This window comes from Micropterus salmoides, unplaced genomic scaffold, assembly GCF_014851395.1.
Source record: "Micropterus salmoides isolate LMB-PRFRI ecotype aquatic unplaced genomic scaffold, ASM1485139v1 Ms_hic_scaffold_14, whole genome shotgun sequence".
NCBI classification, from domain to species: Eukaryota; Metazoa; Chordata; class Actinopteri; order Centrarchiformes; family Centrarchidae; genus Micropterus; species Micropterus salmoides.
The window spans coordinates 10,421,949-10,449,702 of NW_024040485.1; the positions used below are offsets into that span (position 1 = coordinate 10,421,949).

The 27,754-nt window shown below is 41.0% G+C and overlaps 1 protein-coding gene across 5 annotated transcripts in view; it reads left to right on the top strand.

Annotated features, from left to right (window-relative positions):
* LOC119901847 (receptor-type tyrosine-protein phosphatase F) overlaps nt 1-27,754 on the top strand; it is a 166,176-nt gene that overhangs the window by 81,198 nt on the left and 57,224 nt on the right. For all 5 annotated transcript variants that reach the window (XM_038717566.1, XM_038717565.1, XM_038717568.1 and 2 more), the window contains exons 5-10: nt 11,347-11,535; nt 15,788-15,898; nt 22,845-23,114; nt 23,944-24,525; nt 24,896-25,029; nt 25,620-25,764. In XM_038717566.1, the coding sequence (XP_038573494.1) occupies nt 11,347-11,535; nt 15,788-15,898; nt 22,845-23,114; nt 23,944-24,525; nt 24,896-25,029; nt 25,620-25,764 (1,431 nt within the window). The remainder of the gene's footprint in view (nt 1-11,346; nt 11,536-15,787; nt 15,899-22,844; nt 23,115-23,943; nt 24,526-24,895; nt 25,030-25,619; nt 25,765-27,754) is intronic.

Below are 27,754 nucleotides of genomic sequence, written 5' to 3' on the forward strand. Positions count from 1 at the left end.
CTGCTATTAAATATCTGCCACAAACAGCTGCAACAGGCTTTCATTATTCAATTACAGATTTAACCGGAGACTTGTTTGTGAGAGCGTGACCGATGTGATTATCAATAGTGTTTCACCATGCGTGTAGTAGTGACATACTGCTTTCCCCATTAGATTGTTATGCAAGGTAAGGGGTCTTGTTTTTTGCCTTTTTGCCTGGAATTGACTCATTTTGTGTTATTCCCTAAATTTGTATGCACTTGCTCCTGATTATTTGAGCCCAGGTGTTTTTTATTGTAGTGTTGTGTTTTACTCTAAACCAGACAAGAGGCCAACAGGGAGAGAGAGTCAGGCGTCTAAATGTGATCCAGTATTATTTTTCCAGACTATAAGCCGTCTCACTGAATATAAACACACAGGGTGAAACTGTCACTCACAAATGTGCGCCTGAATCAAATTGATATTTGAAGGGTCAAATGCAAGTCAAACCCTTACTTACACCTGAGCAGTCTGAGCCCTGCAGACATCTACAGTGTAATTTTGAATCAAATCAATTTGTTCACTTCTTCATGCTGTTCTGCTTACTTTAGTTAAAAGTGTTTTATGCTCAGCCAAGGGTCAACCTGCCCCAATCTGCATTTTTCTAATTCACCAGTTGTTAATAAAGAGGTCTGTTACATTTAATTTCCTCTCCATGACACAGGAAAACCATAACAATATAAATTGTTCTTCTGCTCTTCTGGGCTTAAATGACTAATAGAATTTGCTAAACAGATGGTACAAGCAGAATTTATATTTGAAAATGCACAGACCTCAATATAAGAGATGAGTTTTTTCAGAGAAACAAACTGTGTTAAACCTGATCTTGCTATAGAGGCACTACTTTTGTCTTTGAGTTACGTGTGGTTTATTAACATTGTGTAGACCTAAAAGTAAAATGACTTTTGATTTTCCAGGTTTACTTCATATTATTAACCTACACGTTGTATAGGTTGGTTGAATGGGGATGATTTCATCCAAACGTTTTGATGTCGATCAGGCGGTGAAAGCTGCCTGCGTTTGTCTGTCTCTGAGTCATGCAAAAACAATGATTTGACAACACACTATCACAGACCACACACCAGAAAAATAGAAATCCCTGTACAACTGAAAACAATTAACAATCTTATATGAAAGCCGTGCAAAGTGATTTACCTCTATGGCCATTTTTAGGCCACAGTTGTTGGCGGTGTTGTGTTGAATTGCATTCATTTTCAAAAGTGTTTCTAATGTTTTACCCTCCCTCATTTATTTCACACACTCCCTCAAAAATGAGCAAGGTAACACATAATTGGTACAATCTCAACGTGATATATTATAACTATTGCCAGACTTGTATTATATTGCATTTTATTCATCATATTACATTAATATTTCTGTATGAAAACAGTTAAAACAAAACACTGTGCCAGGGCAAAAGAAATTAAAAATCTGACATTCCTTTCATTTGTTAATAATGAGGCCCTGGGCCTGTATCCCTGCAGGTTAAGAGCAAGGTCCACATTAAAGCTCTGTAGGCCAGTGAGTCAACGGCTCCCCAGGCCCTGACTGGCTATGGATGGATAGGCCTGCTACATGTCAGGGGGGGTTCTAATACCTACACTCAATGAGCTGGCTAATGGGAGTCCTTTCACCCTGACCCCTTTTCCACACACATTTACACACCAAGCCCTCTTGGCTTACCCACTGGGCCATAGAAGGCAGGGGAGAACGGCTTGACTCACTATCAGCCTTATAGCTCGGCCTTAAGCTTGACATTTTTCTCATGTTTAAGAGGCATAGTTCCATTTTCTCTAAGCTGCTAAGCTGTGTTTTTCAAGGTTGTAGTTGATCGGTCTGCTTACAGCTGTCAAAGGCACTGTTGATTTTGCATGCATTACATCTGCATCAATATTTTTAACTTGTTTTGCAGGCGAAGGTTGACGGAGCAAGCAGGCTCAGATTCAGGTCTGCTCCGCTTACCACTCACAACGTTAGGGTACATTCACACCAAATAGTTAGGAGCGCTTACTTTTATTATTTGTAAGGAAGGACCAATTATGGACTGTGACTGTTGGGGATAGCAGGTCTTTCTCCTGTGGTGAGGTTCTAACCACTTTTTCTGTAATCACTACAGAAAATGTACATAAAAATGGTCAGTGGTACTTTTGGTGTTGTTATAGGTAGTAGAATCAGATTTGGCTCTACTGTAAGTGTGATCATATGGATCTAATCACGACTAAAAACATTCACAGCTGCAAGCTAATTCACTATAACAACATAATCATACCAGCCATTGAGCAATTTGTTGTCAAAGGTCATGGCGTTGATCAGCATTGATAAAATTATTGCATTTGCTTTTTTCGAGGTGAGCATATAATACTGTAGGTTATGCCACAATGTGATGTTTTTCAACACCCATCACTTATGCAAACCACTACAAAGTTAAGGCAGTCAAGATTGACTCACAGACTCTGTATATTATTCATTATCTCTGACAGAGAGAATAAGTAAAGGCTGTCACAAGAGCCCAGTCAGTGAGGATTTAATTAACAGAACCTGCCACATTCCACTACATCCACTGCCTTTCTCAGAACTCATAAAAGCCATCCCTATCTGCCGTAATTACACTAAACATGTCACAATAAAGCTCTGCCGATGATTAATTTGAGTTATGGAGAGGATCAATTAATTCATTTATTTGCAAAACGCCGCTCTGCTTCCTTTTGTAGGCCAATTTCATTAACTGTCACGCTTCCTGATTTTTGGTTCTGTCCTTGTTCTTTTTTCCCGAGACACCTGGAGGAATAGCCTGTCTTATTAGCCACATCCTATTACCACAGAAATTTACCATGAGCCCTCAGGTTTTTCCATCTTAGAGGCAGTTACATTAAAATGAGTAGTAAACCACAAACCGTGTACTCCATAATACTATAATCTCAAGGGTCTCCTCCTCCTGTTGGTAGGACCACAAGGCAAGAAGTAGAGCTGTAATCTCAAAATGAAAGCCTACAGCTGTGCTACTCATATAGCGTAGTTAATGGAGGATGTGATTCTGTGCAGCAGTGCTTGTCCCACAAGGTGACTCTGTCAGCATAACCATGTGAATTCAGAAGACCACCCTTGGGTTGCAGTAATGGTCAGAGGCCATGGTTATGTACTAACCGGTGAGCTGCTTCATAAATAACAGGCACAGGGCATCTGGCAGGGCCGTAGATCATACTGACGACAGTGGAAGTATGATATCAGATAGGAGAAAAAGGGAGAAGTAGAGATAAATAGGAAAGTGAAGAAAGGGAAATGATAAAAGAGTAAGGGAAGGAAGGAAAGGAAGGAGGTGGTGGGGAATTAGATGACTGTTATTGATTATCTGCCTGTAGGCGAGGAAGTAAGGCCAAATGTTCTGCTCAGCCAGACAAAAAAGTGTATTATTTCAAAGGTCATGGCATGCATTACAGTTTTTTTACTCCAAGTACACTTAGATAAACAGCAGAATAACAGCGCAGCGATACGGCCGCTAGCATGTAGCACGGTGTATCAAATACAGCATTAACAGTGTTATTGTTATGACTGTGTTTTTGTGATGGTCCGTTGCGTGCAAGTGTGACTGGGCGTGCAGAAGTTCATATGTTCTGAGCACTGTTTGTTTGATACACTACTATCTCCATAGCAACCGCCGTAACACCAGGGACAACGTGCCAGACAGGTTTGACAAGATGTTCAGACTTATTTCAATGCAGATTTCATTGTACATATGCCTCCATTTCCATGGAGATTTTCACCATTTTCATTTGTCATTACAACAGTATTACATCAATGGCCCCCTCTCCGGGTCTTTGATGTTGGGGTGTGCCACGTCATCCCTGCTGAGGAGACCTCTGCAGTGAGAGATCTGCCAAATAGTAATTCTCTGAAGAGCAGGAGGGTCCTGCTCACATGCCCTTCATGGCAGAACATGTGAGAAAACTCCTTGCCCTGCGATGTTTTGCAAGTCAAAAGAGCTGAGGCAGTTACATGAATACCAGTCGGGTCTGTCTGCCTTTCTTTGAGGCCTATTAGTTGCGATCTGAATGTCACAAGGTTTCAGGGGGGAAAAACACCTGCAAGTGCTACCATACCTATCAAACACATGCAAGGTGAAAGTTGACTGAAATATTAATAAGCAGCTGTAACAATGTATAGTTACATAAGTGGAAATGCTGTTGCCCCCAGATTTTTAGCCACTGGCTACCCTTGAGGGTCTTTGGAGTATGGAGCTGATCCCAGCTGACATTTAGAGTCACCAGTTAACCTGTCTGTCTTTGGACTGTGGGAGAAAACCAGAGGAAACCCACACAGGCATGTAACTACACAGGAGGTTTAAACCCAGAAACGTCTTGCTATGAAGCGATAGTGCTAACCACTGCACCACTGTGCCATTACTCATAAATCCTTTGCAGTTAAACATTTTCCAAGAAACCTTGCTGAATGTTTTACACAACATCAGCTATCTAACTATTCATAGAGCTCTTTCAGTTGAACTCATGTTAGCTTTTCTGTTTGCACCTCCTGCTGCCGCTGACACCTTTCACACACTTCCTTGTCTCAGGCAGATGCAAATGTCTGTCTTGACGATGTTCTTGGCTAGAAACAGCCGCAGGCCGTGCGCTTTGTTTCTGCAGACAGCTTGTCTGCTTTTCAGTGCCAGACTGACTCAAGACCAGCTGAGACGTAGACAACACTCGTTGCACTATATTTAGTTTCCCCACACAGGTTGGACTAACAGAAAGCAGAATAATTAAAAGTGGTTCAACATAGGAAACACTGAGACTTTGTAGTTTTCATATCTAACAAAATACTGTAGATTGAAAGATCTTTCAAACATTTAGCCATCAATTAAGAGCTCAGCGCTACACATCTTAACACACAGACACAGGCAAATGAAATACCAAAATGGCCTGTATATTGTCTAGAAGCGCATAAACCTTTTTTTTTACCTACAGTATAAAGACAGTGCCCTGATGTATGTTTAAAGTGGTAGATTTTAGAGCAGTAATATTTCATGAGGGAAGTGGCTGTGTTGCTGCCACTGAGGTCCTTTGGTTTGCACTGTCAAAGGAGACATCCCCTTTAATTGTTCTCATCCATCACTCGGCAACAAGCACACATGGAGATCATAAGGCCTTTTATTTCTTGCTTGAAATGAGATCAGCTCAGGTGTATAAGCTAAAGAATTTAAGAAAGGCTCACTCTATCGCCTTCATTTTTGATGGCACATTGATGCTGAATTGGATTAACCTATTGATATAGAATGAAGCAAGATGTTGTGGGCAGCTTGCAAGCATGCACACAACTCCTGTTCATGTTGTAGCAATGTTTTCTCATAAATATTCCTAGATATATGTTTCATGTTCTCTCTGAAGGGGCCTTACTCTGTTGTAACTCTAACTTTAAACACTCATAGCAGCACGTGATTCACCTCTATCTGCACTTGAGTATAAGAAGGAAGGAAATACTAGGTCATACTGAAATGGAAATGAGGCAGGAGCTATTGTATCTTGTGCCACTGTGTCAGGGCTCCCCTGTTATGAGGGAACTGGGGTGTCTGGAGTGTTTTCCCCCATTGAGATGAGTGTGTTTGGGTTGAGGGGGAAAAACGCTGGCTGACGTTAGTGTGGGATTGAGCTCCAGCAGCCTCCCAGTGGGACAGGAGGACAGGGACGGGTCTCTTTCAGCAGGGCTCTGATTAGACCCATCGCCCTAGCTGCCACGCTCCGCTCACACTGGTAATTGGAGCTGGCAGGAGGTTGGCATGCACCCCTCCCCTGCCCCCTCCTCTTCTCCTCCTTTCCCCTCTCCTTTTTACTATTTTCCTCTCACTTCTCTCATCTAAATCTTACCTCACCAGCCTTCAGCTGTTACAGCAGAGGCACGCCTCCTTGACACAATATTTTATGATTACTGTATCAGGTTTTCTTAATTTCACTAATTACCATATTAGCCTCTTGTCTTTACAAATGATCTTGCCAATGTTTCCCAATGTTTTTTGTGTATAGTCAAGGCCCCCACTGCTTTCCTAATCGAGTAGTACAGCCACAAAATCTCATTAGGTCTTCTCCTTCTCCCCTCTCTTTTCTAACATACTGCTATAACCACTGTTACCACCAAGTTCATCTGCTAAGCTTCTCATATAGCAGTATGACACTGTGCGTGATAAACGGCTGTTAAGAGAACAATGGGCCTTGTTTTTCACGTCATGGAGGAACCAGTTCATGCGCACCTATCTTTATGTCTGACACCTTTCTGGCATGGCCTATGGCCTTACTCATTTGCAAATCCAGGGTGTTTCTACTACTTTGAGTTGTAAAAAAAACTGTCTCACAGAATTGGTTTTCAAATGAAAGCAGTACTACAGTTTGCATGCAGCATGCATCATTTGAGATTGTTAAAAAAATTTTATGCACCACCCTTTTTCAGTGTTTACCAGTTTGTTAGTTACAAGTGTCACACATAACACTGTTTCATTTTTTGTTTCACCACTGTTCATCTTAGTAATGGAGCACCTACGTGACAATATTGCAGGATTTTCGCCCTTACCCGTATTTTTCTGCCTGAACTAGACAGACAAGCGGAGCATTTTTTGATGAATTACACTCACAAGAAGGCTTTTTTATTAAAAAGGCCCTCTATCTTGACAATCATCAACCTGCATTGCCTGCACTATTTCATTGGATTCTCCCCAAATTTCCCCATCCCCTTTCTTTTCCCTTGAAGTTAAAGAGGACTGAACAAAGGCATGTCTTTGTCTTCCCGGGATGACAAGTTGGCAGACAAGGCCAGCCGCAGGAGTTGCAGTAGTAGGAATAGACAGACAGAGTTCAAATGTTACCATCAGCTCGACAAGATCTTTGATAAGTATGTGTAAAGAGAGAACTTTAAATTATTCTTTTTTTACCAAAAGCCAAGGACATAGACAACTTTAGAAAGCTATGTTAGATGTGGGCTGAGTGGTTTTTCAACTATCCAAGAAATTTTATCTTTTCATACTGAGCATTTTTACATTACATACAACCAAATTAAAATAATTAATTTGTTCCTTATGGATGTTTTAAGGTTAACCAGCTTAATTATCTCTATAAAAGTTATTCGGGATTAAAGAAATATCAAACAATTTGACATTGTGTAAGCACATAGAAGAATGGATTTTTAAGAGACAAATCACAGTGATTCTGCAAGCCTAGACTCCTCAGGCAGGGTGTTAAAATGTGAGGGGCCTGCATGTCAAAGACTCAATCATCTCCAGTCAGCCATCTGCAGAGAACACCATGGCATATTGGGACATACAGTTGGAAAAGCAGCAAACTAAGTGAAGCTTTAGCCTTTCTCTTAAGGGGAAAAACTAAAAACAAATCCAGTTCAAATCTTTACATTACAGACATTTATTATCTTTGCATGTAACATCAAGCTTTGAACAGGCCTTGTGAAGTTTCTTTGACCTTCAGGCTTTTACGAAAACAGTTAAATTGGCCGATAAACTTTTTTTTTTAATATACCAATAAAATCCATTTTGTTAGCTGAAGAAAAACAACTGCTTTTCTGTATTTATTCCTGGCTACGCTACCCTAAGAATAACTAACCTTGGGTATTTCCTGCTCACATACAACAGTACACAGTATGGAAATAATACATGAAGCTGAAAAAGGCTCTGCCTCCTACATATGTATAACATTTACTGTACAAACGGCCTTCCATTCAGCAATTTCCCATGTTAGAATTGACACTGCAAGTGAAGCCACAGTGCACTCTCCACTAATCAGACATACAGTGAAAAAAAAACGTTCCGCCAGTGGTAATAACAATTCGCATTTAATACAAACATTAAGCAGAAGTAGGGATAGATTCACGTATAAGCTTTGCAGCAGCTATTTGCCTTTTTAAAATATTCTCTGTTTGTGCTTCCTGATATGACAGAGCCACTGACTCGTGTAATAACTCCTTTGGGGTCTTTCACACTGTTTTACCAGTGGTTAGCATTTTTCACAGCCCAGGAACATTTGCCAATAATCTTAATCATAAATATTATATAGGCAGCAATACAAGAGGGTTTGGTGGAAAGTACCCCATGCTAATATTCCAGTTTCCTCAATTAAAGGCATAGATCCACAACGACCTATAGCATAAATAGCCTGTTCCCCCTGGTAAGGCTAGACACTTCTTTCTGTGGACAACTGTATGTCACAAACCCAGTGACTGCTGCAGGTAAATCTTGAAGGAAATGGAACTATTCACCTCAACATATAATATAACAATATGGTATAACAGACTTCGCGGTGCTCTTCTGTACAACCCCTAGGGTAACGGGCTAGGCGTGATTGCCAGGACAGTATCATGCCTCATTGAATCAATTGGTTTCTACCATATAGTTACTTTATACTAGACCTAGAGGGAAGCTACACCATTTTATGGCTGAGAGATGGAGTGATGTGTGGGACCTTACCATGTGTTGTTGTTGTCTTGTACGAACATTGGGAATCAGCAGAAGACTGGTATTTAGACTTAAATGTACCTCTGAAATCTATATTCACATGATTTTGTTCTTGTTCTTCATTTTCATCATTTGACTGGCATAAAGTGTGCCAAGATATGGCTAATTTTTTTAACATTTTAGTAGTATAAAGATTACTCCTGAGAAATAAAACAGATAGTTTAACTAAAATTAACTGGTTAAATATATGTATATAAAAAAATTGTATATAAAATCCAGATTATGGAATAGTGTTGCTCCATCGCTGCATAGAAATGCATAACATTTAATTAGTTCTAGTGTGTGGTCCCCAAACACAGCCTACTGTCCCTGAACACAACCACCTGAACCCAAACCAACTGTGCCTCAAACCCCGGTGAATGCATACATGAGAAAATTGGGTCCATGTCAGCAGCCACAAAGGGACCTACTCTCAGGTGATCTGTGGCCATTATAAATATGTTCTAAGTGAACTGCAAGTAGGTGAGACTTGAGTTCAGCTCCCTCTAGGTTAAGTATAATTTAATGGATTCCCCACATCGTACCTTAAAAGGAGAATAGCAGAGAAATCTATTGTTTTGCTCATCCTTGGCCACTAAGCATTTAAAAAACATTTCCTACCTTTTCCCTTCTCTTTCACTTTGAAGGTTAGAGAGAGCGAACCACAGAGGAGCATAGGGAGCTACTGTTACCATTATTCATACAATGACAAATTGTGCAGTATTATTTCATTGTGCTGTAGTTGTCTGTTTTGTAGAGGTATCATGATTTCAGTTGGGATGTCTGAAAACAAATCCTATATCGGTAGACAGGAAGTAAGCCTCGCCACAAAGATAAGAGGCCATGCAGAGATCTGTCAACTACATCTGAATATGAGACGATCCGGGCCACAGGCCAAACACAAGGGTGAAATGAGGAACAACTGCTCTGCTGGGGAACAGAACAAAGTACAACAGCCATGCATCTATTCATGCTCCAGCCATATAAGTTTACATATGGATTTTGACTCAGACAAGCCAAGTGAGGGCAGGGAATTGAGAAAATGCTATTCATTGCGTCCCTTCTCTCTTCTCGTCCTTTCATCCCACTCTTAAGTTAGACAGCTTTCTTGGTGATGTAATCTTAGAGGCAATCAGAATGAAATCAAAACATAGGTCCTCGTTATAAATGCAAGCGTAAGAAAGTCGATATGCACTAATATTTTGAGTGGGGCCATCATTATAGTCAGTACCAATGCAACTTTATATTTCATTAAAAGAGACCAAATGTGGAATGCAAAACCATTACAAAGCACGTAAATAATTTGTTTTTTAAGATAATAATGTTACTGTTTTGCCACCATCAAATGTCCTCAACATAGTGGGATATTATATTGTTTAGTCTGAATATCAGAGAGAACTAAGAGGTAAATAATTGCCTCCTAGCTTGCTTACCTTTGTATGGTTGAAAACACCTGGCTGATGGTACACAATGACACAACTTGTCATTACAGAGTGAGGCAGCACAGGAGTGGGTGCTGAGTGGTGACTGTCAATTTCAAGCTAAAAAAATATAGACAAGTAGCTGTTTACACTCATGACTAGACTGTAACTTTTCCACAATAGAAACACATTTTGTAAGTGTTAAATGTCAATGGTAGATACTTTATGCTGTGATGGACCTCTTCCTGATAATTTTTGAAATCCCATATGGCAAATATGAGCCTGAGATAGCCTTGGACTATTTGTTGTTTATATTTGGATAGTCTTATGATATGATGTCAGTATATAAAAGGTACTTATTTTATTTGTCACATACACACACATGTAGCGAGATTCATCCTCTGCATTGGGCAGTACGGTGGCCTAGTGGATAGCACTGTGGCCTCACAGCAAACAGGTCCCGGGTTTGAACCCCTGTCGTCCAGGCCTTTCTGTGTGGAGTTTGCATGTTCTCCCCGTGTATGTGTGGGTTTCTTGCAGGTTCTCCGTTTTCCCCCAGCATCAAAAACATGTTAGGTAGGTTCTCCTGTCAGTGCCATTTGACCAGACACTGCATTTCAATCTGGAGTTGGTCCCCAGGCGCTGTACATTGGCTGCCCACTGCTCCCTTCAGGGATGGGTTAAATGCAGAGGATGAATCTCGCTACAGTATATATTTGAGAAAACAACAACCTTTCACCTTAGAATCCCTAAATTCTGTTTTAAGGATTATACTTTGTGTGTTGTCATTGATATGCTGTTGCATTCATTATGATGAGTTGGATTATTCAAATAGGTTTGTTTGGCTTGCTAAGCCTAAGGCGGCTCATTTATGCATGGGTGCCCAAAGGCAGATTGCAACTATCCTTCCTCTGTCTAAACCTGAGACTCCCCGTGCTGGGTAATAAGCCTGCTATGATAATCAATCACAGGCAGGATCTACTTAATTTGAAATCCAAATCATACCAGATCAACTGTTCCCCAGTATATATTCATACAGTCTCTTACACTCATTTGTGCGCGCATGCGTGTGTGTGTGTTCTGATTACTGTTTGACCTGTAGCACCTGAAGTGTATTTGCTCTTTTTCATCCACTTCTCTGTCCTTGCCCGCTCAACAGCTCTGATATACTCAGCGCCTCTCACAGCAATTGAGAGCCTGCTCTGTCAGAATGTTTTTGAACACGTTTTTCCTCTTGTTGTTTTTTCTTATGTTTTGTTTTTGGTTAGTTTATTACTTTATTTGACAGGGACATTGCATGTTAATAACATTTCTGAAAATATGAAAGTTAGCCAGAAAGGCTAATTGTCATCGGGGAGGGAAATCAATTTCTTACTTAGTGTGTGTATGCGTATATAGTAAAAATCTTCCTTTGCACATTTTCAGAGAACCAGATCCCCCATGGCTTCCCCACCATCGATATGGGTCCCCAGCTGAAGGTGGTTGAAAGGACCAGAACTGCCACCATGCTGTGTGCCGCCAGCGGAAACCCAGACCCAGAGATCTCCTGGTTCAAGGACATGCTTCCTGTGGACATCAGCAACAGCAATGGGCGCATTAAACAGCTTCGTTCAGGTACAATTAGATTTGATCTGATTTAATTTCTAGTACAATGTGATGTGATTTAATTTCTTAAAGGTGGTAATCTGTATATGAAATAAGGATAATGTAAATATTGCAAAGGCAGTTTGCAGGGCAAGATGCCATCAAATACCAACAGATGCGAGACATGCTAGACATGAGCATGATATGAAAACACAAAAGGCCTTTGTTGTCATGTATGACTTCATGTATTCTCTTTCAACACGAAGGACATGAAAGTTGTATTCAGAGTTTGTCACCTTGATTAGTACAGAATTTTGTTCCTCACAACAGCTGCAGCTGCTTAGAAAGTAACACAGAAGTTGGAATGAAGTTGTTCCCGTGTCCCTACAATCTTTGACAGTGATGCATGAGCTTTTAACCTTCCAAAGTACAGAAAGCAATTTTTTCACCATAATAAATAATCCTTAATCCCCCCTTAAACATGCAGCTGGGTGACAATGAGGCTAGACGATGATGCATTAGCTAGGATTCAACCTTGCAACAAAAAAAACAAATTCAGTGAGGTGCTCTTTGATCACAGTAACAGTCCACTTGATAAATAAGCAGTGTATGCCTGACCTGGATCAGATTGAAAAGGTACAAGGTGGAACGATTAGTGACTTCTGACCAGGTTCAGTCTTGTCACTCCTTACTAAATCTACCTTGTTAGAGAGTGTCAGGCCAGGCTACAGATCTGAGGCCCCAAAGATTAAAGATGAGAGCTTCTAATAAGCCTGGTGCTAAAGCTGCCCAGTAGAAGCTGAATACAGGTCACTGGAGCATGTTCACTTGGACTGTCCGTGTTCTTGCAATATTACTAGGACAAGCAGAACCCAAATTAGATATAGATTTCTCACAAATTAGATACTAACACAACTACTTAATTGTTTGATAATGTTTTTATAACAAGGATAAAACTGTGCCTAAAACTGATTTTTTTTACTTCCAGCAATAAACTTTTAATTGGTTTTCTTTCTTGCATATAGTGAGAGTGCCTGAAAATGTGCTGATATGGAATGCCCACTAACAATTCTTTTTATGCACCACCCTTTTTTTTTGACATCTGCTGCCGTATCAGGATTTACATTACTGCATATGACCTGAAATGAGGCCAAGTTTGCGAAGCCAGAAAAAAAGCCCATTAATTTGCTGCCACAGTTTAACAGAAAAGGCAGACCCAGTTCCTCTTATTGCATCACACTTGCTCAATTTTTAGTGAGCTCACGTGCACATTTGGTCTATCTTTTCATACCATCCAAATCATTCACTCTTTAGAGATACTAACTTCAGTTTAATACCTCTGATATGAATATTTTTTGCAGTGCATCCCTCTATTATGACTTTCATTCATTTCTCTTACCCATTTTACTAACTGCTTTCTACACAAATTCAGTCTGTATAAAGAGTGGGGGTCATCTTAAATTAGAAAGCTTAAATGAATCTGCTTAAATGGCATACTCTTTTAATGTTGCTATGAAGCAAGGACAAATGTGGCTGTAGCTGTTGTCTGCCAGTACAAAAGTAGCAGCATTAGAGTTCAAAATGTTTGCACGTAACGTCCAAAATGTTTACTTGCTTCATAGCATTGATTAAGTACTCTGAACTTTGTCTCATTGTATTTAAGTGGCTTCTACTCTGTATCAGTTTTTTTCTCCTTCTTTTTACATGTGGCCTGTCAGAAGCCATGTTTTTCTCTCCCACTGTTGTAAGTGGATTACTAACTATCTCTCAACCCTGTTTGCATCGAAATTACTCCCACATAGGTGGTACACCAATTAGAGGTAAGGATGATAAAGTGTGTTGGAAAATACACATCCACACCATTCCCCTCACATCCACATCAGACCCCTGTACTGCATCCCCTTAACGCCACGTCACCAAGTTCATCCACGCTGTTAATGCCCTCTTCCACTTTGTCTCTTCCCAACACGTTCTGTCTCCTGTCTGCTCCTTCACAAACAAATGATCACCAACCCTGATGTCAGGAGAATGGAAATGCGAAAGCAAGTCCAAGGTGTTCCATCTTTGTAAATTATTTTTTTTCAAGGCTCCTCCTAAACTGTAAGACACGAGCTACATTTATTAACAAACACACACACATTCACACAGAAACAAAATATTTTCGGCTTCGTCCTCTCATCTGGCTTTTCAGGGAAAATGGGTGAGGATGTGCATTTTAAACTAAAGGCCACCGTCATCACAAGATGATCTGCCTACCCGCTCTATGCATCCTTAATGTAAACTAAAATGGCTGCATTTGTACACAGCCTATGCAGCATTGCCTCACAGCATGGGAACAGGATGCCTAGTCGAGAATGTTAAGGTGGAATCTGCAATCCATTTTTTTATGGTAATCATCTGCTTTTCCCCTGAGTAAAAGCATGATTTCCGTTCAACAACAGTTAGGTAAATAGTGGTTGTCTGGGGCATGCTAAATATATTTAGAGCTAACAGCTGTCTGTCTTACTGTCTGTGTGTCCATGGCTCTTAATACAGCCCATATTCAATTAGAAGTTTAGGCGTTAAAGCAGCTTTATGGCAGCTTCTGTACCCTGTTTAATTTCTGCGCTGGGAAACAGTAAAATGACCTTGTAGAAGATCCACCAGTGTTTGAGTAGTTGGGAGTATTTGAAGGGGTTTAGTATGTGCTCTGACAACTGCCATAGCAGTAACCTTCTGCCTTCCTGTAGTACTCGCACTGTTTTCTCCCATGGGAGAGCGGGCAGATTGACAGATTGGTGACACCGGCATTAGTATGCAGGTGCATGTCAGTGCTGAATCAGACAGCGATGAGCTCAGCGTGCAGAGCAAACACCTTGGAGAGATTTGTTGTTGTGAGATCTGAGGTGGTATTATCACATGACACTGCCCCGCCCTTCTTCACTTCTTATTTTTGGTCTCGTCTTGACTCGAGTCCCCCTTGGTTGGTGGTGAACCTGTTTGTTGCATTCATCTCTCACTGCATGATGTGAAAAAAATGTATCCTGACATCATCTTATGCTGAGTATTTTTGTCATTTTTCAAACTGCATGGTGGCTGGCTGCTTTTCATGCTAGTACCATGCCGTTTTGGAGATGTGATAACTGTTATCACTCACCTGTGACATACATATGTACTGCTGAGAAAAGTGGTTATGGTTTTTAAATATGTATTTTTTTATTGTTGGCTACAGGTAAGATTGCTATTCATGGTTTATTTTTTTAAATTAGTCATATTACAACTCCTCATCTGTCAGACATTTGCAATTCAGTAGCAATGATTATATGATGGTAATGGACATGGAGTGTCAAAATAACCACACTAAGACAGGTCTCCTGGGCTTTCATGCTTTGTTAGAAACAATGTTAGCCTTCTGTCTGATGACTACAGCTACTTGGGATTGTGAATACTAATCTAAGCCATCTGGCTGAGGAGTGTCTCCCTTGAGGGTTTGTGAGACATGGTCAAATAGTTGGTGATAAAAGAACACAATTATGACCTCACTGCTAAATGCTCAGGAAAGATTGAAGAAAAGATACCTGCATTAGCAGTTGCTTTGCAGCAAAATCATAGGGCATCAGGCAAATAATGATTTAGAGGAACAGCACACTCATCAGTTATGTTTACCCTCTTATTTTGGTTAAATATGGTAGCATTTTAATTGTATTACAACATCTAGGATATCTGACAATAATATATATAAAAAATATTTATTCTCAGCTCTAATACTTAATCAGAGTAGAATTTCTCTTGAGGCCCACAGCTGTAAATAATGTCTTTAATTTTATCTGTATTAATCAGTGGTTTGATCATTTCTTTTTTTGTGATTATTCTGCACTACAGCTGAGCTTCATCATAATATCTGGCTGAGATAGATACCCCTCCTTGACAAACACTTGGTTTGTCAATTATGTTCATAAGCAGAAGGCCTAGTCAGACTTGGATGGTTGTGACATGTTATTCAGATGATTAAGTGACCCTTAGTCATGGTCTTTCTTTTTGCCTTAACACGACTAGGCAAATATTCTGTTACCATTTTCATTAAACTTGCCAAATCAGCTAAATGCTTATGTTGCCGTAAGCCTTTTCATCACAAAACTGCGTCCATGTCTGAGACACTTAATTACACATGAACTGGGTTAGACTAGTTGACTACAGGCTCTCTAGCGAGTCACTGTACAGATATCTGCTGTGGTTTCATGCCAAGTTACATTTCATATTCCACAACTGTCAAGACAACTAAATTTGTTAATCCTCTACACAGGAGCTCTGCAAATTGAGAACAGTGAGGAGTCCGACCAAGGGAAATATGAATGTGTTGCCATGAACAGTGCTGGGACCCGTTACTCCGCTCCTGCCAATCTCTACGTACGAGGTAAAGTCAAATGTCTCTCTCAATTTTTGAATCAATCTATCATCTCTGTTGTGTCAAGCATTTGCAATCCATAAACAATAATGCAACCCTGTAAAAGTTCTTGTTTTTTACATTGTGAATGTTCACTCCCTGGTGGTCATTCATCTTTGTATCTCTTTCTCCATTTAAAGACTCTGTACCCTCAATGGTACATCCAAACAGGTGATTCCAGAAAAGAGCTTGTCTCAGGATTGTGTGGAAGTGTGCTGGCTGTGTTTGATTGACATCTTCCTCACACTCACACAAGGGGACAGACTACCCCTTTATAATACTTATTTGTGCATGGAGTAATTCCTGCATAGCTCTTTCCCTCTTCACCTGTGGAAAACACTTGCAGGACCTTTGATTGTTGTGTAATTTCCACAGTTTATGTCCACATTTAGACCTCCATTTCTCACTCTTTTTCTCAACTCAACCAATTCCCCCACTATTATCCTTGCCGTGCCATTCCTCCCATACCAATGAGCTGAACTAACCTCAACCTCCTGTTTGGCTGTGAACTCGACCAGGTGCGGCCTCTGTGAAAACAGCTGCATTGAAACAGTTTCCTCCGCTGGCATTGAAAGCCATGCCAGGTTCTCCTTTCTTTCTTTTTTTTTATTTTGACTCTATCGAAAGGATCCATTATTCCCTCCCGCACAACCCAGAGCTCCTAAAGGCATGGAGGTGTCTGGAGTTTCAGGGTTTGTTTTTGTTGTCATGTCTCCGTGAGCCGACTAATGCAGGGCAAGGGCAGCATTGTACCCATCCTGGAAAAAGCTGGTATAGAGGAGAGAGTAGTCTAGGTCAGCCCCTGTGGATAACACCACCATGTCTAATGTACATGAAACTGAATAGCTGCTCCAGTTGTTAGTGTGGGTGGAGGAGGGAGGGAATGACAGGGTAAGAAAGAAACACACTAAGCTATTACTTCATAATTTTGTTAAAAGCATATACAGCAGTGTATTATACAAGCTATTTTATGGATGAGCGATTTCATTGTCTAACCCAGACAGAAAATTACAAACCACTGCTTAGAAAATGTAAAATTGAATTAAGAGTACTATATTTAAACAAATTTTCCTCTCGCCGAGATGTGCGCTACTACTCTTTAGCATCAGTATTTTTCTTGTAGAAAAGGATCCAAGAAAAATATTTTTTCCAACAGACAGAACCTCCTCCTGGATCAGAGGAACCAGAGGTAAAATCATCCTCAAGGACCACAGCGGCATTAAATTTACAGATTAAACACTGTGGGCTCCAGAAGGTTTAGATCTTAAATCTTGACAGGGGGAGGTAGTCAGCCAAACAGCAAAGGCGAGAAAGGGATGGAAGTCTCGTCTATTAATCAGGGCATGTCTGTCACAGGTGCAAACGCAGGCTTTTTTCCCCTCAGAGGTAATTACAGTTGTTGTGTGGCATGGCGCCAGCAGGGCCCTCAGGCCCAGCTAGTCTGTAACACCACCCAGGTAGCTGTCAACCCGTTGGCCCCGACATCAACTTTTCTGCCAGCCTCACCACACCGGTGGAGAGATAGAAATCAAACCAACCGTAACCTTTTAACAGTGTACTAGTCTGGAATGGAGAACAAAGGCTCTAGCCATGTTTTCACTTCGTCTTTGTTACTGCTGCAAGAATGAGGAGACAAGACCTGGGGCTGTGCTATCACTGAGCTGCTTGATTGGGTTTCAAACATGAGGGACTCAAAGACAAGTGGCCTTTGACATGCCTCTCTTCCCTTCCTGTTGTTGTATGTTTTTTCTTTATTGTGAGACACCAGAGGGGAGATTTAGGGGCTTACATTGTCTGCTCTCAAACCTGTAAACATAACAAGCTTTGGAAGCAAACAGGTCATTTGACAACTGTAAAATGTTACAGTGTTGATGTGTAGCAGCAGGCTGTACAAATGTGGCTGAAGCTTTCTTTCAATATTCTGCTTTTCAATTTTCAGTAATTTATAAGAATCTTTTACTTGATTAAATTCACCACCATTTAACAGTTTCATCCTCCCTGGGTAGAACAGTCATTTGTAGCATTGAAATGTCAATTAAGTTAACACTTCTTGAAGATATGAAAAGATTATAATGGGAGAAAGAATTGTGGTATTATTCTCCATCAACACCCTTATAACACCACATACTGTACAAACACATACAGCACTGTCAGACTTGTAATAAATGTGCTTGTTATGAGTTGTTGTTTTTGTGTCTGCAAATGTGTTTTTTTTTTTCACTCAACGTTCCAACCTGATCCAATTCCTGTTTGCAGGTACACAAACTGCTGCTAGCACCACCGTCACTACCCTTGTCTTGACATTTTAGAGCCACCAAAGAATGATGTCCTCATATTTCTTTGTGGGAGGGGGCGGGAGGTTGAGACTAAAGGAGGGGGGGCTGTTTTACCCTTCCTGTCTGCGTATCTATTTATGTCCTTCCACTTTTCATCCATTAGGAGTGTGTGCGTGTTTGTAGGTGTGCAGGTGCGTGCGCGCTTTGTTTGCTGTGGGTTCACTTTTGGTGACCCTCCTCTAAAGGAGGACTCCATCAACGTGGGCAGAATCACAAGCGTCCTGTGATTGTGCATGAACGCTCATTTGTCAAGTGCTTATCCCACAACAGAGGAGGGATGTCAGCTTCTGTCTGCTGGCACTCCTTCATATATCCATGTGACACGTCAATATGTCACAGAGGATAAAGTGCTATAGCTGGGCTTTTCTTTCACCAGAATGTCTTCATGCTGTTCTATGTGTGTGTGTCTGTGTGTCAGGGAGGGAAACTTACAAAATGATCAATAAATGATGAATTCAGGCCAGTTTGATGAAGAAAAAGATTGCTCTTGGAGGGCTGGGTTAGTTTTATTGAGAATAAAATGCCTTCATGCATCGGTAGGGTGAGGCATAAAAATTCCAATACCTGGCACTTAAGTGGATGGTCAGTTTTACTTGTTATTTGAGGCCAGAATTATCCATATGGATATTGATATCAGACATGCCCCATCAGTCGATTGTTAATGTTAATTCTCAAATAGATTTTACTTCTGAAATATAAAAAAAAATTCTAATGTATTTGAGTTTATTTGATATTATAGATTTAGACCATGTAATTTAATAATGAATTAAGATGGCAATGAAAAAGAATAATACTGCCAATACTTATATCGTTTGTAAAAGTGAGTTCCCCTCCCACGTACTGTATGAATGCATAACTTTGCCTATCTGTGCCATGTCACTAACCTCCACTCTGTCTATGGAAACACTGTTCTGTTTCACTGTGCTGTTTTCCTCTCCACTTTGTATCTTTTCATTCCATTGCTCACCTCCACCAAATCACTTCATCCACAAAAAGATCTGCGTGAAGGTTGGTCATTTTCACTTTTAATCCCCTCCCCTCAATTTGATGCAGACTTTAAGTGAGGTCCAACATCTTTTCTAGCCCCTCTGAAAGAGACACCTAGATCCCTTCCCTGAAAAACAAAAATATTAATAATAGCTGTGCCTAATCCATCATAGTGTACTTGTGTTGTTTTGCCTACTTGTTTGCATGAATCCTTGAATAGTTCTTGCATGCCTCCAATGCCACTCCCCCAAACTGTGTTTTGATAAGCCTTGCCAAAACACACAAAGAGTCCCTGTGCAGTTTGCTGAAGTCTTTATAAGATCTCTGTTGTGTTTTGTAGCCATGCATTCTTCCCAACTACACCCATATCCTTACTGTCAACCACATCCACCAAAAGCTATAGCTCCTTCCACCCTCAGACTTTCCATCCGCCTCTGTAGGCCCATCAGAGGTGTGTGATGGATTACTCTGGTATTCAGGTAGCAACCGGATTTGTCGGGTATTTAGGCAGCAACACCCTTGCTCTCCCACTGAGGGACATGGGTATCAGAACTGACAAAGCCGTTCTCAGAGGATTATGTCTGTTTTACCGCCATGGGCGTCCTGTACCCAAATACTGAAGGATGTGATAGGCATATGTTGAGAAGACAGACATTCCCCCTTGCCTTCATGTGATGTTGCAGCAGGAGGACTTGAAGGGGGAAAAGTATTATGGAGTGTTTCAAGAGTTTTGAAAAAAATGATACACTTGTGAGAAGTCACCTTTACTTTTACTAAATTCTTAAAAAATTAAACAAATGTAAGCAAGTAGTTAATATCATGGGATATGGTCCTTGGTCCACACATTTACATACTTTTGTTTTAGAGTTAATGAATGATGACATTGACTCTGTCCAAGAGAGAGCTAATGTTTTGGGAATAATCTCTTCACTTGTACCACCTGCAAAACACTGCTGTGCAAAGAGCTGACCTATAGAATATTTAAGAATGAGCTGGCAGAGTGCTGACAGGATGGATGATCAGCCATCATGGTTGCCCAGTGCTGCTGCCAGGAAGCATGGGAGCCTGCTGACTCCGTGCCAGTTTGCTCAGATATTGATTGACTGAACAGGTTCTGCTATCCTTGGGCACTTTGTCAAGGCAGTTAAATTTATAGGTATCCAGCAAGCAGGCAGGCAGAGTGGAGACAGGGCTTATTTTGTGGTTTTGATAGAGTCCCGGAGCCCGTCTCTCCAAGCCGCTCTCAACAGGAGAGAGGCTTCGGGGGAATCGATAACAATTACCTGCCCTCTAGTCATTTTGTTCCACAGCACCTCTCCAAACTTAACCGCACGGCATGAATTATTCACAACATTAAGTGTTCAATATACACGGGCCCCATTGACTGACTGCTCTTAGCACTGTTTAGTCTATGGAATCATGAAAGAATAACAGATACTTTGAGCTTAATGGTTTTACATTAGAGCCGATTCTCTCAGGTTTCTTTTTTTCATGAGCATATGTTGTGAAAAATAGCTGCACTGTTGAATGTTACAGTTGTAACACTGTGTAAGACACAGGTGGCCACCAACATTAGTGGAATACTAACGCAATTTAATCAAAATACTCAAAAGAAAGTCTGCGGTGCATTAGTCATACTGGAAATCAGATGTTCAGTCATTTATGAGAAAATTGGACCAAGTTCCTCCTTTATCTTCGTCTCCCAGTGTACTCAGGCTTGTGATCCCATCCCATATCTATCCTCAGCTCCTGTGCATGCTTTGCTTGAGAATATCATCCCTGTCCTGTTCCCAGGCTGGTAATGCTACTTGCCCTGTCCAGTCTTTGCATTTAAGTAAAAATCAGCCAAATACCTGTGAACCTCAGAAATCTGATGTCATGGTTGATGTTAATCTCTCTGGACTGTGTTTCACTTTTGCCCTGCATGGAACCTTCCTTTTAATGTTAACTTACTCAAGTTATCGTCCATTCATTTTGTAAACTTTACATTATTATTAATATTAAACGGTCATCATTACCCTGTCCTAAGCATTTGCTGACCTCAATCCTGTGACATGTGTTAGATGCAGTTTTTTAGTTTGGCACACTCTCTGAAAAGGTTGGTTCTTATAAAAAGAACTGGAAACTTTTGCTTTATCTTGTAAATTGTGTGAAAACAAACTCAAATGATGATTATATGTGTTTTGTGGCTCAGACATGGGATATTAATATTTTTATGAGATATCGAGCAAAGTAGTTTAAGCCCGTATGATTGTATTGATTAAAAAAACAGCAGCAGGTCTATATATAGCACCTCAATTATTTTGGGAAAATTCAGATGAGCGCGAACCAGGCCCCCTTATTATAGTGTGGTCCAGAGAACCAGCTTTTTCCTGACTGGAATCTCAAAAGGTGCTTTTGTGTATTTTTTCCATTTCACCACATAATGAGGGGAATAACAAGCATGGCTATAACAACGTTCTGGTTCAAATTAGATCGGGGAGGGAGGGGTGGGGGCAAAGGGAAGGTGGAGGGAGACTCACATTTGAAAATCCATTTTCATGGAGACTGGTGCAAAAGAGCAATTACAGTCAAGGACTTTTTTTTTCCAAAGAGACACAGAGATGTTGTAGTGCATTAGGGGAAACAAGAAGCATAAATTCTACAGGGATGGTCTCATGCCATAGTGTTATGAATACATATGACTCACTTGGGAGCTAAATGTTTGGCTTGAGTTGGCTTTCTCCATAATCAAGGTTAAAGACGTCAGAGCTCCTCCTTCATACATTCAGTATATATTATATTCAGCATATAATAAATTTAACAGGTCTGACACTGATGGATGTTTACATAGCACTGTTAAGTTAGGGTTTCTTTACCGTGTCAATCGGATAAGTTTGTTGTTGTTGCCCAAAAGTTACCAGAAAAAAAAAAGATGCAGGCAGTTATTATGTATCTTTATTTAGATAGAAAACAAGTCATATGTAAATTCTTGCTGCCTGTTTATTCTGGGCCAGCTTTTCAGTATTGCATAGAGCCTCTGCATCGGTGTTTGCCTTGTCCCTGGCGACGTCAACGGGTCCTTCTTGTCTCCATGGGAACCCCTTTTTAATGTCAGCCAATCTGCATATCAGAACTGCACAAAGAGAGTGAGAAAGAGAGTGAGAAAGACAGGCTGAGCAGAAGGAGCCAGAGAGGGAGCGGGAGGAGAAATCAAACAATGCCATCACCCCAGGGTCCCTCAATGATGCAACTCTCGCTACCATTTGACACTCTGACAAAAGAGGGCCAGACATAGTCTCCAGCAAAACTGGGCAATTTTTTGATTATATTCTCTTTTGTAAGAAAGAGGATAAAACACCCCCTCGAAGTTTTCTTGAGAATTTCCAGAGCCATTTTGTGACAGTCCTTTTATTCCCATTGTACTCGCCTGCACATTCGGGCAAAAGCGATCAGCCCTCCATTGTGTTAGCTTTTAGTTAGCTGTTTGAGTTAGCTTTTAGCCTTGTGGTGTTGTATGGGGCACGACAATTCATGAAATCACAAAAAAATCATCATATTCACCTTACATATCCTACCTATTTACTGTTTTCTCCTGCTCCTCTTCATCCTAGTGCGAAGAGTCCCACCCAGATTCTCCATTCCACCCACCAACCAAGAGGTGATGCCAGGTGGCAGCGTTAACCTGACATGTGTGGCAGTGGGCTCGCCGATGCCCTACGTCAAGTGGACGATGGGCCTGGTAGAGCTGACCAAGGAGGAAGAGATGCCAATGGGACGCAATGTGCTGGAGGTCACCAACATCCGTGAGTCGGCCAACTACACCTGCGTGGCCATCTCCTCTCTGGGCATGATAGAAGCCACCGCTCAAGTCACTGTCAAAGGTGAGAGCTGTTGTTCTGACCAGTTCAGACTTCTATGTATCTATGTGTGAGGATGTTGCCGTAACAATGTGAACTCTTTTGCGGTTGATTTGAACTCTGTTGCGGTTGATTTGAGTCAACAGATTTGTATTGTGATAATGAAATTCTGAACTTAACATCATTTTCACTGCCCATCATTGTGGTTTTTGTAAATACTGAGAGGTAAAAATTAAAGACTATTACTATTTGTAGTCCCTTTGTCAATAAGCAAGGTATTTGCGTAAATGTGGCTCTACCCTCCTGTGTGTATGTAGCTGTGTGTTGTCTACCCATTGCAGCCTCTCTTATCAGTTGTCATCTATATTGATCCCACTTTCCACTCAACTGATCGATACACAGTCATTTAGAGGGGCCACAGCAATACAGACCCCCCTACTTCAAGGAAGCCATAAAATGAAGACCCTCTGTTTTGTTTGTATTTGTCATACACTCACAATGGGAACCACTCTTGCAATTTTCTTGTATTGTCAGTAATGACCAGGCCGGATATAAAACACAAAATTGGGATTTCAGTCTAGCTGTTCTATTCATTTGGGGATAATGGCTGCTGACAGCTCTGCAAGGATTAGCTTATGAAGCAATCATTTCAGTGCTATGAGTTACAGAATGGAGAATTACACAACCGGTCATATCTTTTCTCCTCAAGAGCTGATTTTAGCTGTATTGTTATATTATTGTGCCTACATTTTGAGAATCAGGGTATCAAATGTGTCAGTTTCAATTTTCCTCAAATTAAAATCCTAAAAGTCCATTGTTGATATCAAGGCTAAAACCCCGATTCTCCCTTCAGCCTTGCCAAAGCCCCCCACCTCCCTCATTGTGACTGAGACCACAGCTACCAGTGTGACACTCACCTGGGACTCTGGAAACCCAGAGCCTGTCTCCTACTACATGATTCAGTACAAAGCCAAGTCCTCAGACAATGGCTTCCAGGAAGTGGAAGGTGTGGCAACTACCCGTTACAGCATTGGTGGACTTAGCCCCTACTCGGAGTATGAGTTTCGCGTCATGGCTGTCAACAACATTGGCCGAGGGCCGCCTAGCGACCCTGTGGAGACGCGCACAGGTGAACAGGCCCCCTCCTCGCCACCTCTGCACGTCCAAGCCCGGATGCTGAGTGCAAGCACAATGCTAGTCCAGTGGGAACCTCCCGAGGAACCCAATGGGCAAATCAGGGGCTACCGGGTCTACTACAGCTCTGACATGACGGCTCCGCTCAGCGCCTGGCAGAAACACAACACCGACGACAGCAGTCTGACTACCATCTCAAGCCTGACTCCTGATATCACCTACAGCCTCAGGGTGCTGGGCTTCACATCTGTAGGTGACGGGCCACCTTCTGACATCCTGCAAGTCAAAACCCAGCAGGGAGGTGAGCAACCAACTACTGTGTGTGGATCTGTGTGCTGTTTAATGTGTGTATAATGTTCATATGCACATGTTCAATTTTCATTTTTTCCGTGTCAGTTGTGCAAACTCCTCTTATTATATTTACATGTAATGTTAGACAAGATAACAGCTTAGGTTAGGCAGATATAGTTAGCTGAATGTCCTGTATTTTATTTGGCCAATGTTGTGTGTTGTGAATTAGTTTTTCTTTGCCATGCAAATGCCTTCCCATACACTCAGTTTTGAGGAGGTGGTTATTGCTGCTGACACTGTGGAGAACATTTAGCTTTTGTAATGTGCTCTTTTTGTTCCTGTTATTCTTCAACCTGTGTCTTCTCTCCCTCTGTACCCAGTCCCTGCTCAGCCATCCAGCTTTGAGGCTGAAGCCGAGCTGGACAGTAGCATCATGCTAACTTGGCTGTGGCCCGTGCAGGACCCCATCACTAAGTATGAGCTGCAATACTGGGAGGCCGGTTCAGACATCAAGGTTAGACTACAGCGTGAAGTTATAATTAATTTATGACCTGGTTTTCTCTCCTACTAGCTACCTATCTGTCTGTCTATCCAGCTAGCTTTTTATCTAGCTAGCTGTCTGTCTAAATATCTATTTCACTTATATTTTCTCATATTCTGCTGTGAGATTGCAGACAAATGAATCTTGCTCTTTATGATGCAATTTCTCTGAATGGGAAGCAGGGGCTGAAGCAATGTTATTATAGTAATGCAGTCAACTCCCCTGCTGATGAGAAAGATTTATTATAGTAAATGACTGCAAAATTGTTCTGTTCTGTCTCTCTGTGTTACGGCCCTTTGTTCAACCCTGCTGGACCACTGAACCAGTTGTAAACTGGAGGACAATGTGTTTTTGGAACAAGTTGCACTCAAATTTAGCCGTATTCTCTACTTGTGAATGTAGGAAGAAGAGGCAGCAGTCTAGGCTTTAGGACCTCAGTTGAAGATTAATTCCTCCATGTCCAATACAACAAACTATACCCATTTAGCTCAACACTTGAAAAAACATACGCATCTGTAATTTTAATTCCCTTGCATCTTTCTGCTTAATTTGAAACCCTCCAGATACATGTGACCTTCGACCCAGTGGGCTCCTATGCTGTGAATAATCTAAAGCCTGACACTTTATACCGTTTCTCGCTGGCAGCCCGTTCTGAAATGGGTTTAGGCGTCTACACCCAGGCCATCGAGGCTCGCACCGCTCAGTCCAGTAAGTCCATAATTTTTCTCCCTTGCGTTGTCTCTCTCATCTTTCTTATCTCTTTTTGTCCACTAACCAATGATTTTGTAGAGTAACAGTCACCCACAGCTGGCTGCAGCAAGTTTAGGTAGGACAGAGTCGAGTTTCATAGAGCTTAAATCAGACAACATTGGCAACTTGAATGTCAAGTCAATTTCAGCACAACATAAAATGCTGACAGTGCTGCCATCCCGGTCAGCCTCACACGCCCACCACCTCCCCTCTGTCACCAACACTAACCCTCCTGTCCATCTATCTGAGGACAGGCCCTGTGTTCAGTGTCAAAGGTACGTTTAATGTGTGTTTCCCTACATTTGTGAGCTGTGCTGTGTTAGTTTGCCTGATATCATTATGTGCTTTTTTAGTGCCAGCACTCAAAATGTCACTCTCTGCCAGTGGACTGCTGATTTTTTTGCAGTGGTAGCACCATGCTTGTACCATCTCACCAAACAGGCTTATGTGCAGTGGATTTGTGCTTTGCCCACATTTTGTACAGAACTCCATTTTATTAAAAACAAAAGGTTCACATGAATAATTGTACCTTTGCAATTTGAACCATATCTGGGTTTATGATATGAATGAAAAGACCCGATACTAATTCTAAGGATTAGCTAGATATTCTGCAGCTGTCACTTCCAATCCCAAGCCACTAGCCTTTAAAAGCTTTTTTTTTAAAATACTGAAATTGTATTGGAAAATTTAAAATAAAACTTTTCAGATGTCTCAAAGAAATGCCAAAACAACATCAGATGAACAGAAATGAATTAAAATTTCTGTCCAGTCAGTAACAGGATCACTGTGGCTGGAACATTAAAATAGAAAAGAATACTATAGACTGGGCAGAAAGTATGGATATCTCCCCCATTACAAGAGACAAATTAATTGAAGCGCTAACACCTCTGACAACTACAGAGTTACATAACTGTCGATTGAGATCACAAGTGGTGATGAGCATTTGGAGGATGGTGGGAGGATGGTGTGCATGAAATCAGCGGAAGCCTTGGTAAGGTTCTGAGGCAAATAGGCAGTGGGAAAGTGTGACATTTTCTTGTATAGCATTTAAATGTTTGGAATAATTTCTGTTAAGATTCAGAGCAATGAACATAACTGAGATGTATTCATATTTGTTTGCTGTATATATGGACAAACACAGCGGTATGAAGTTGTATAATACTTTACCGAAAACAGAGCGGGAAATTGTAAAAGTTAAGTTAAGACGATTGAAAGTCCTTAGTTCAAGGTTCAAAACACGTAGATGTAAGTAATGGTATGGTGATGCTGTCAGTGTTTTGCTTACACCATAAATGTTAAAGACAGCAGGTCTATATTATATATAAAACCGGTCTATATTTGAATTATGATTGGTTCAGATTAACACAAAATACCAATTTTCCATCTATACCTCAAACTCGTCAAATAATTATGAATTGGGCTTTAAAAGGTGGAAAGGTGGTGCTGTATTTTTTTCATCTATATTTTTATCTCTATTTTAAGCCCTCTCTTTGTTTTGCTAATGTTTGCCTCCGAGGCGTATGTATTTCCTGTGATGTTGTCCTCCCCCATCCAATTTCACTTTGATCTGGCAGATTTTTCATCAGGACCTCAAAATCGCAATATATTCTACAAATCATCAGTGTTGTCTTGATTTAGTCTGACACCCTTTTTGTAATACATGTGGTGTTGTCAGGTCTTTGTAGTTTTCTGTCCACTGTCTTGTGGATCAGGGACCATCTGATGAGACTTTGATCTCTTCTGTTAAGCCCTAATGTTTTGAAAAGGTGGCGTTTCATGTTCTGGCATTAGTTTATTGCATTCTTATTTGAGCTAACTGTTCATTGCTCTGCTTATTAAAAAAGAAATTCCATGGGCATGCTTTATGAGAACAACTTGCTTTGACTTTTATTATTACGATTATTGTTCTTAGTTTGGTTCATTCTTTTTTGAAGTGGCCTTTTTGTAG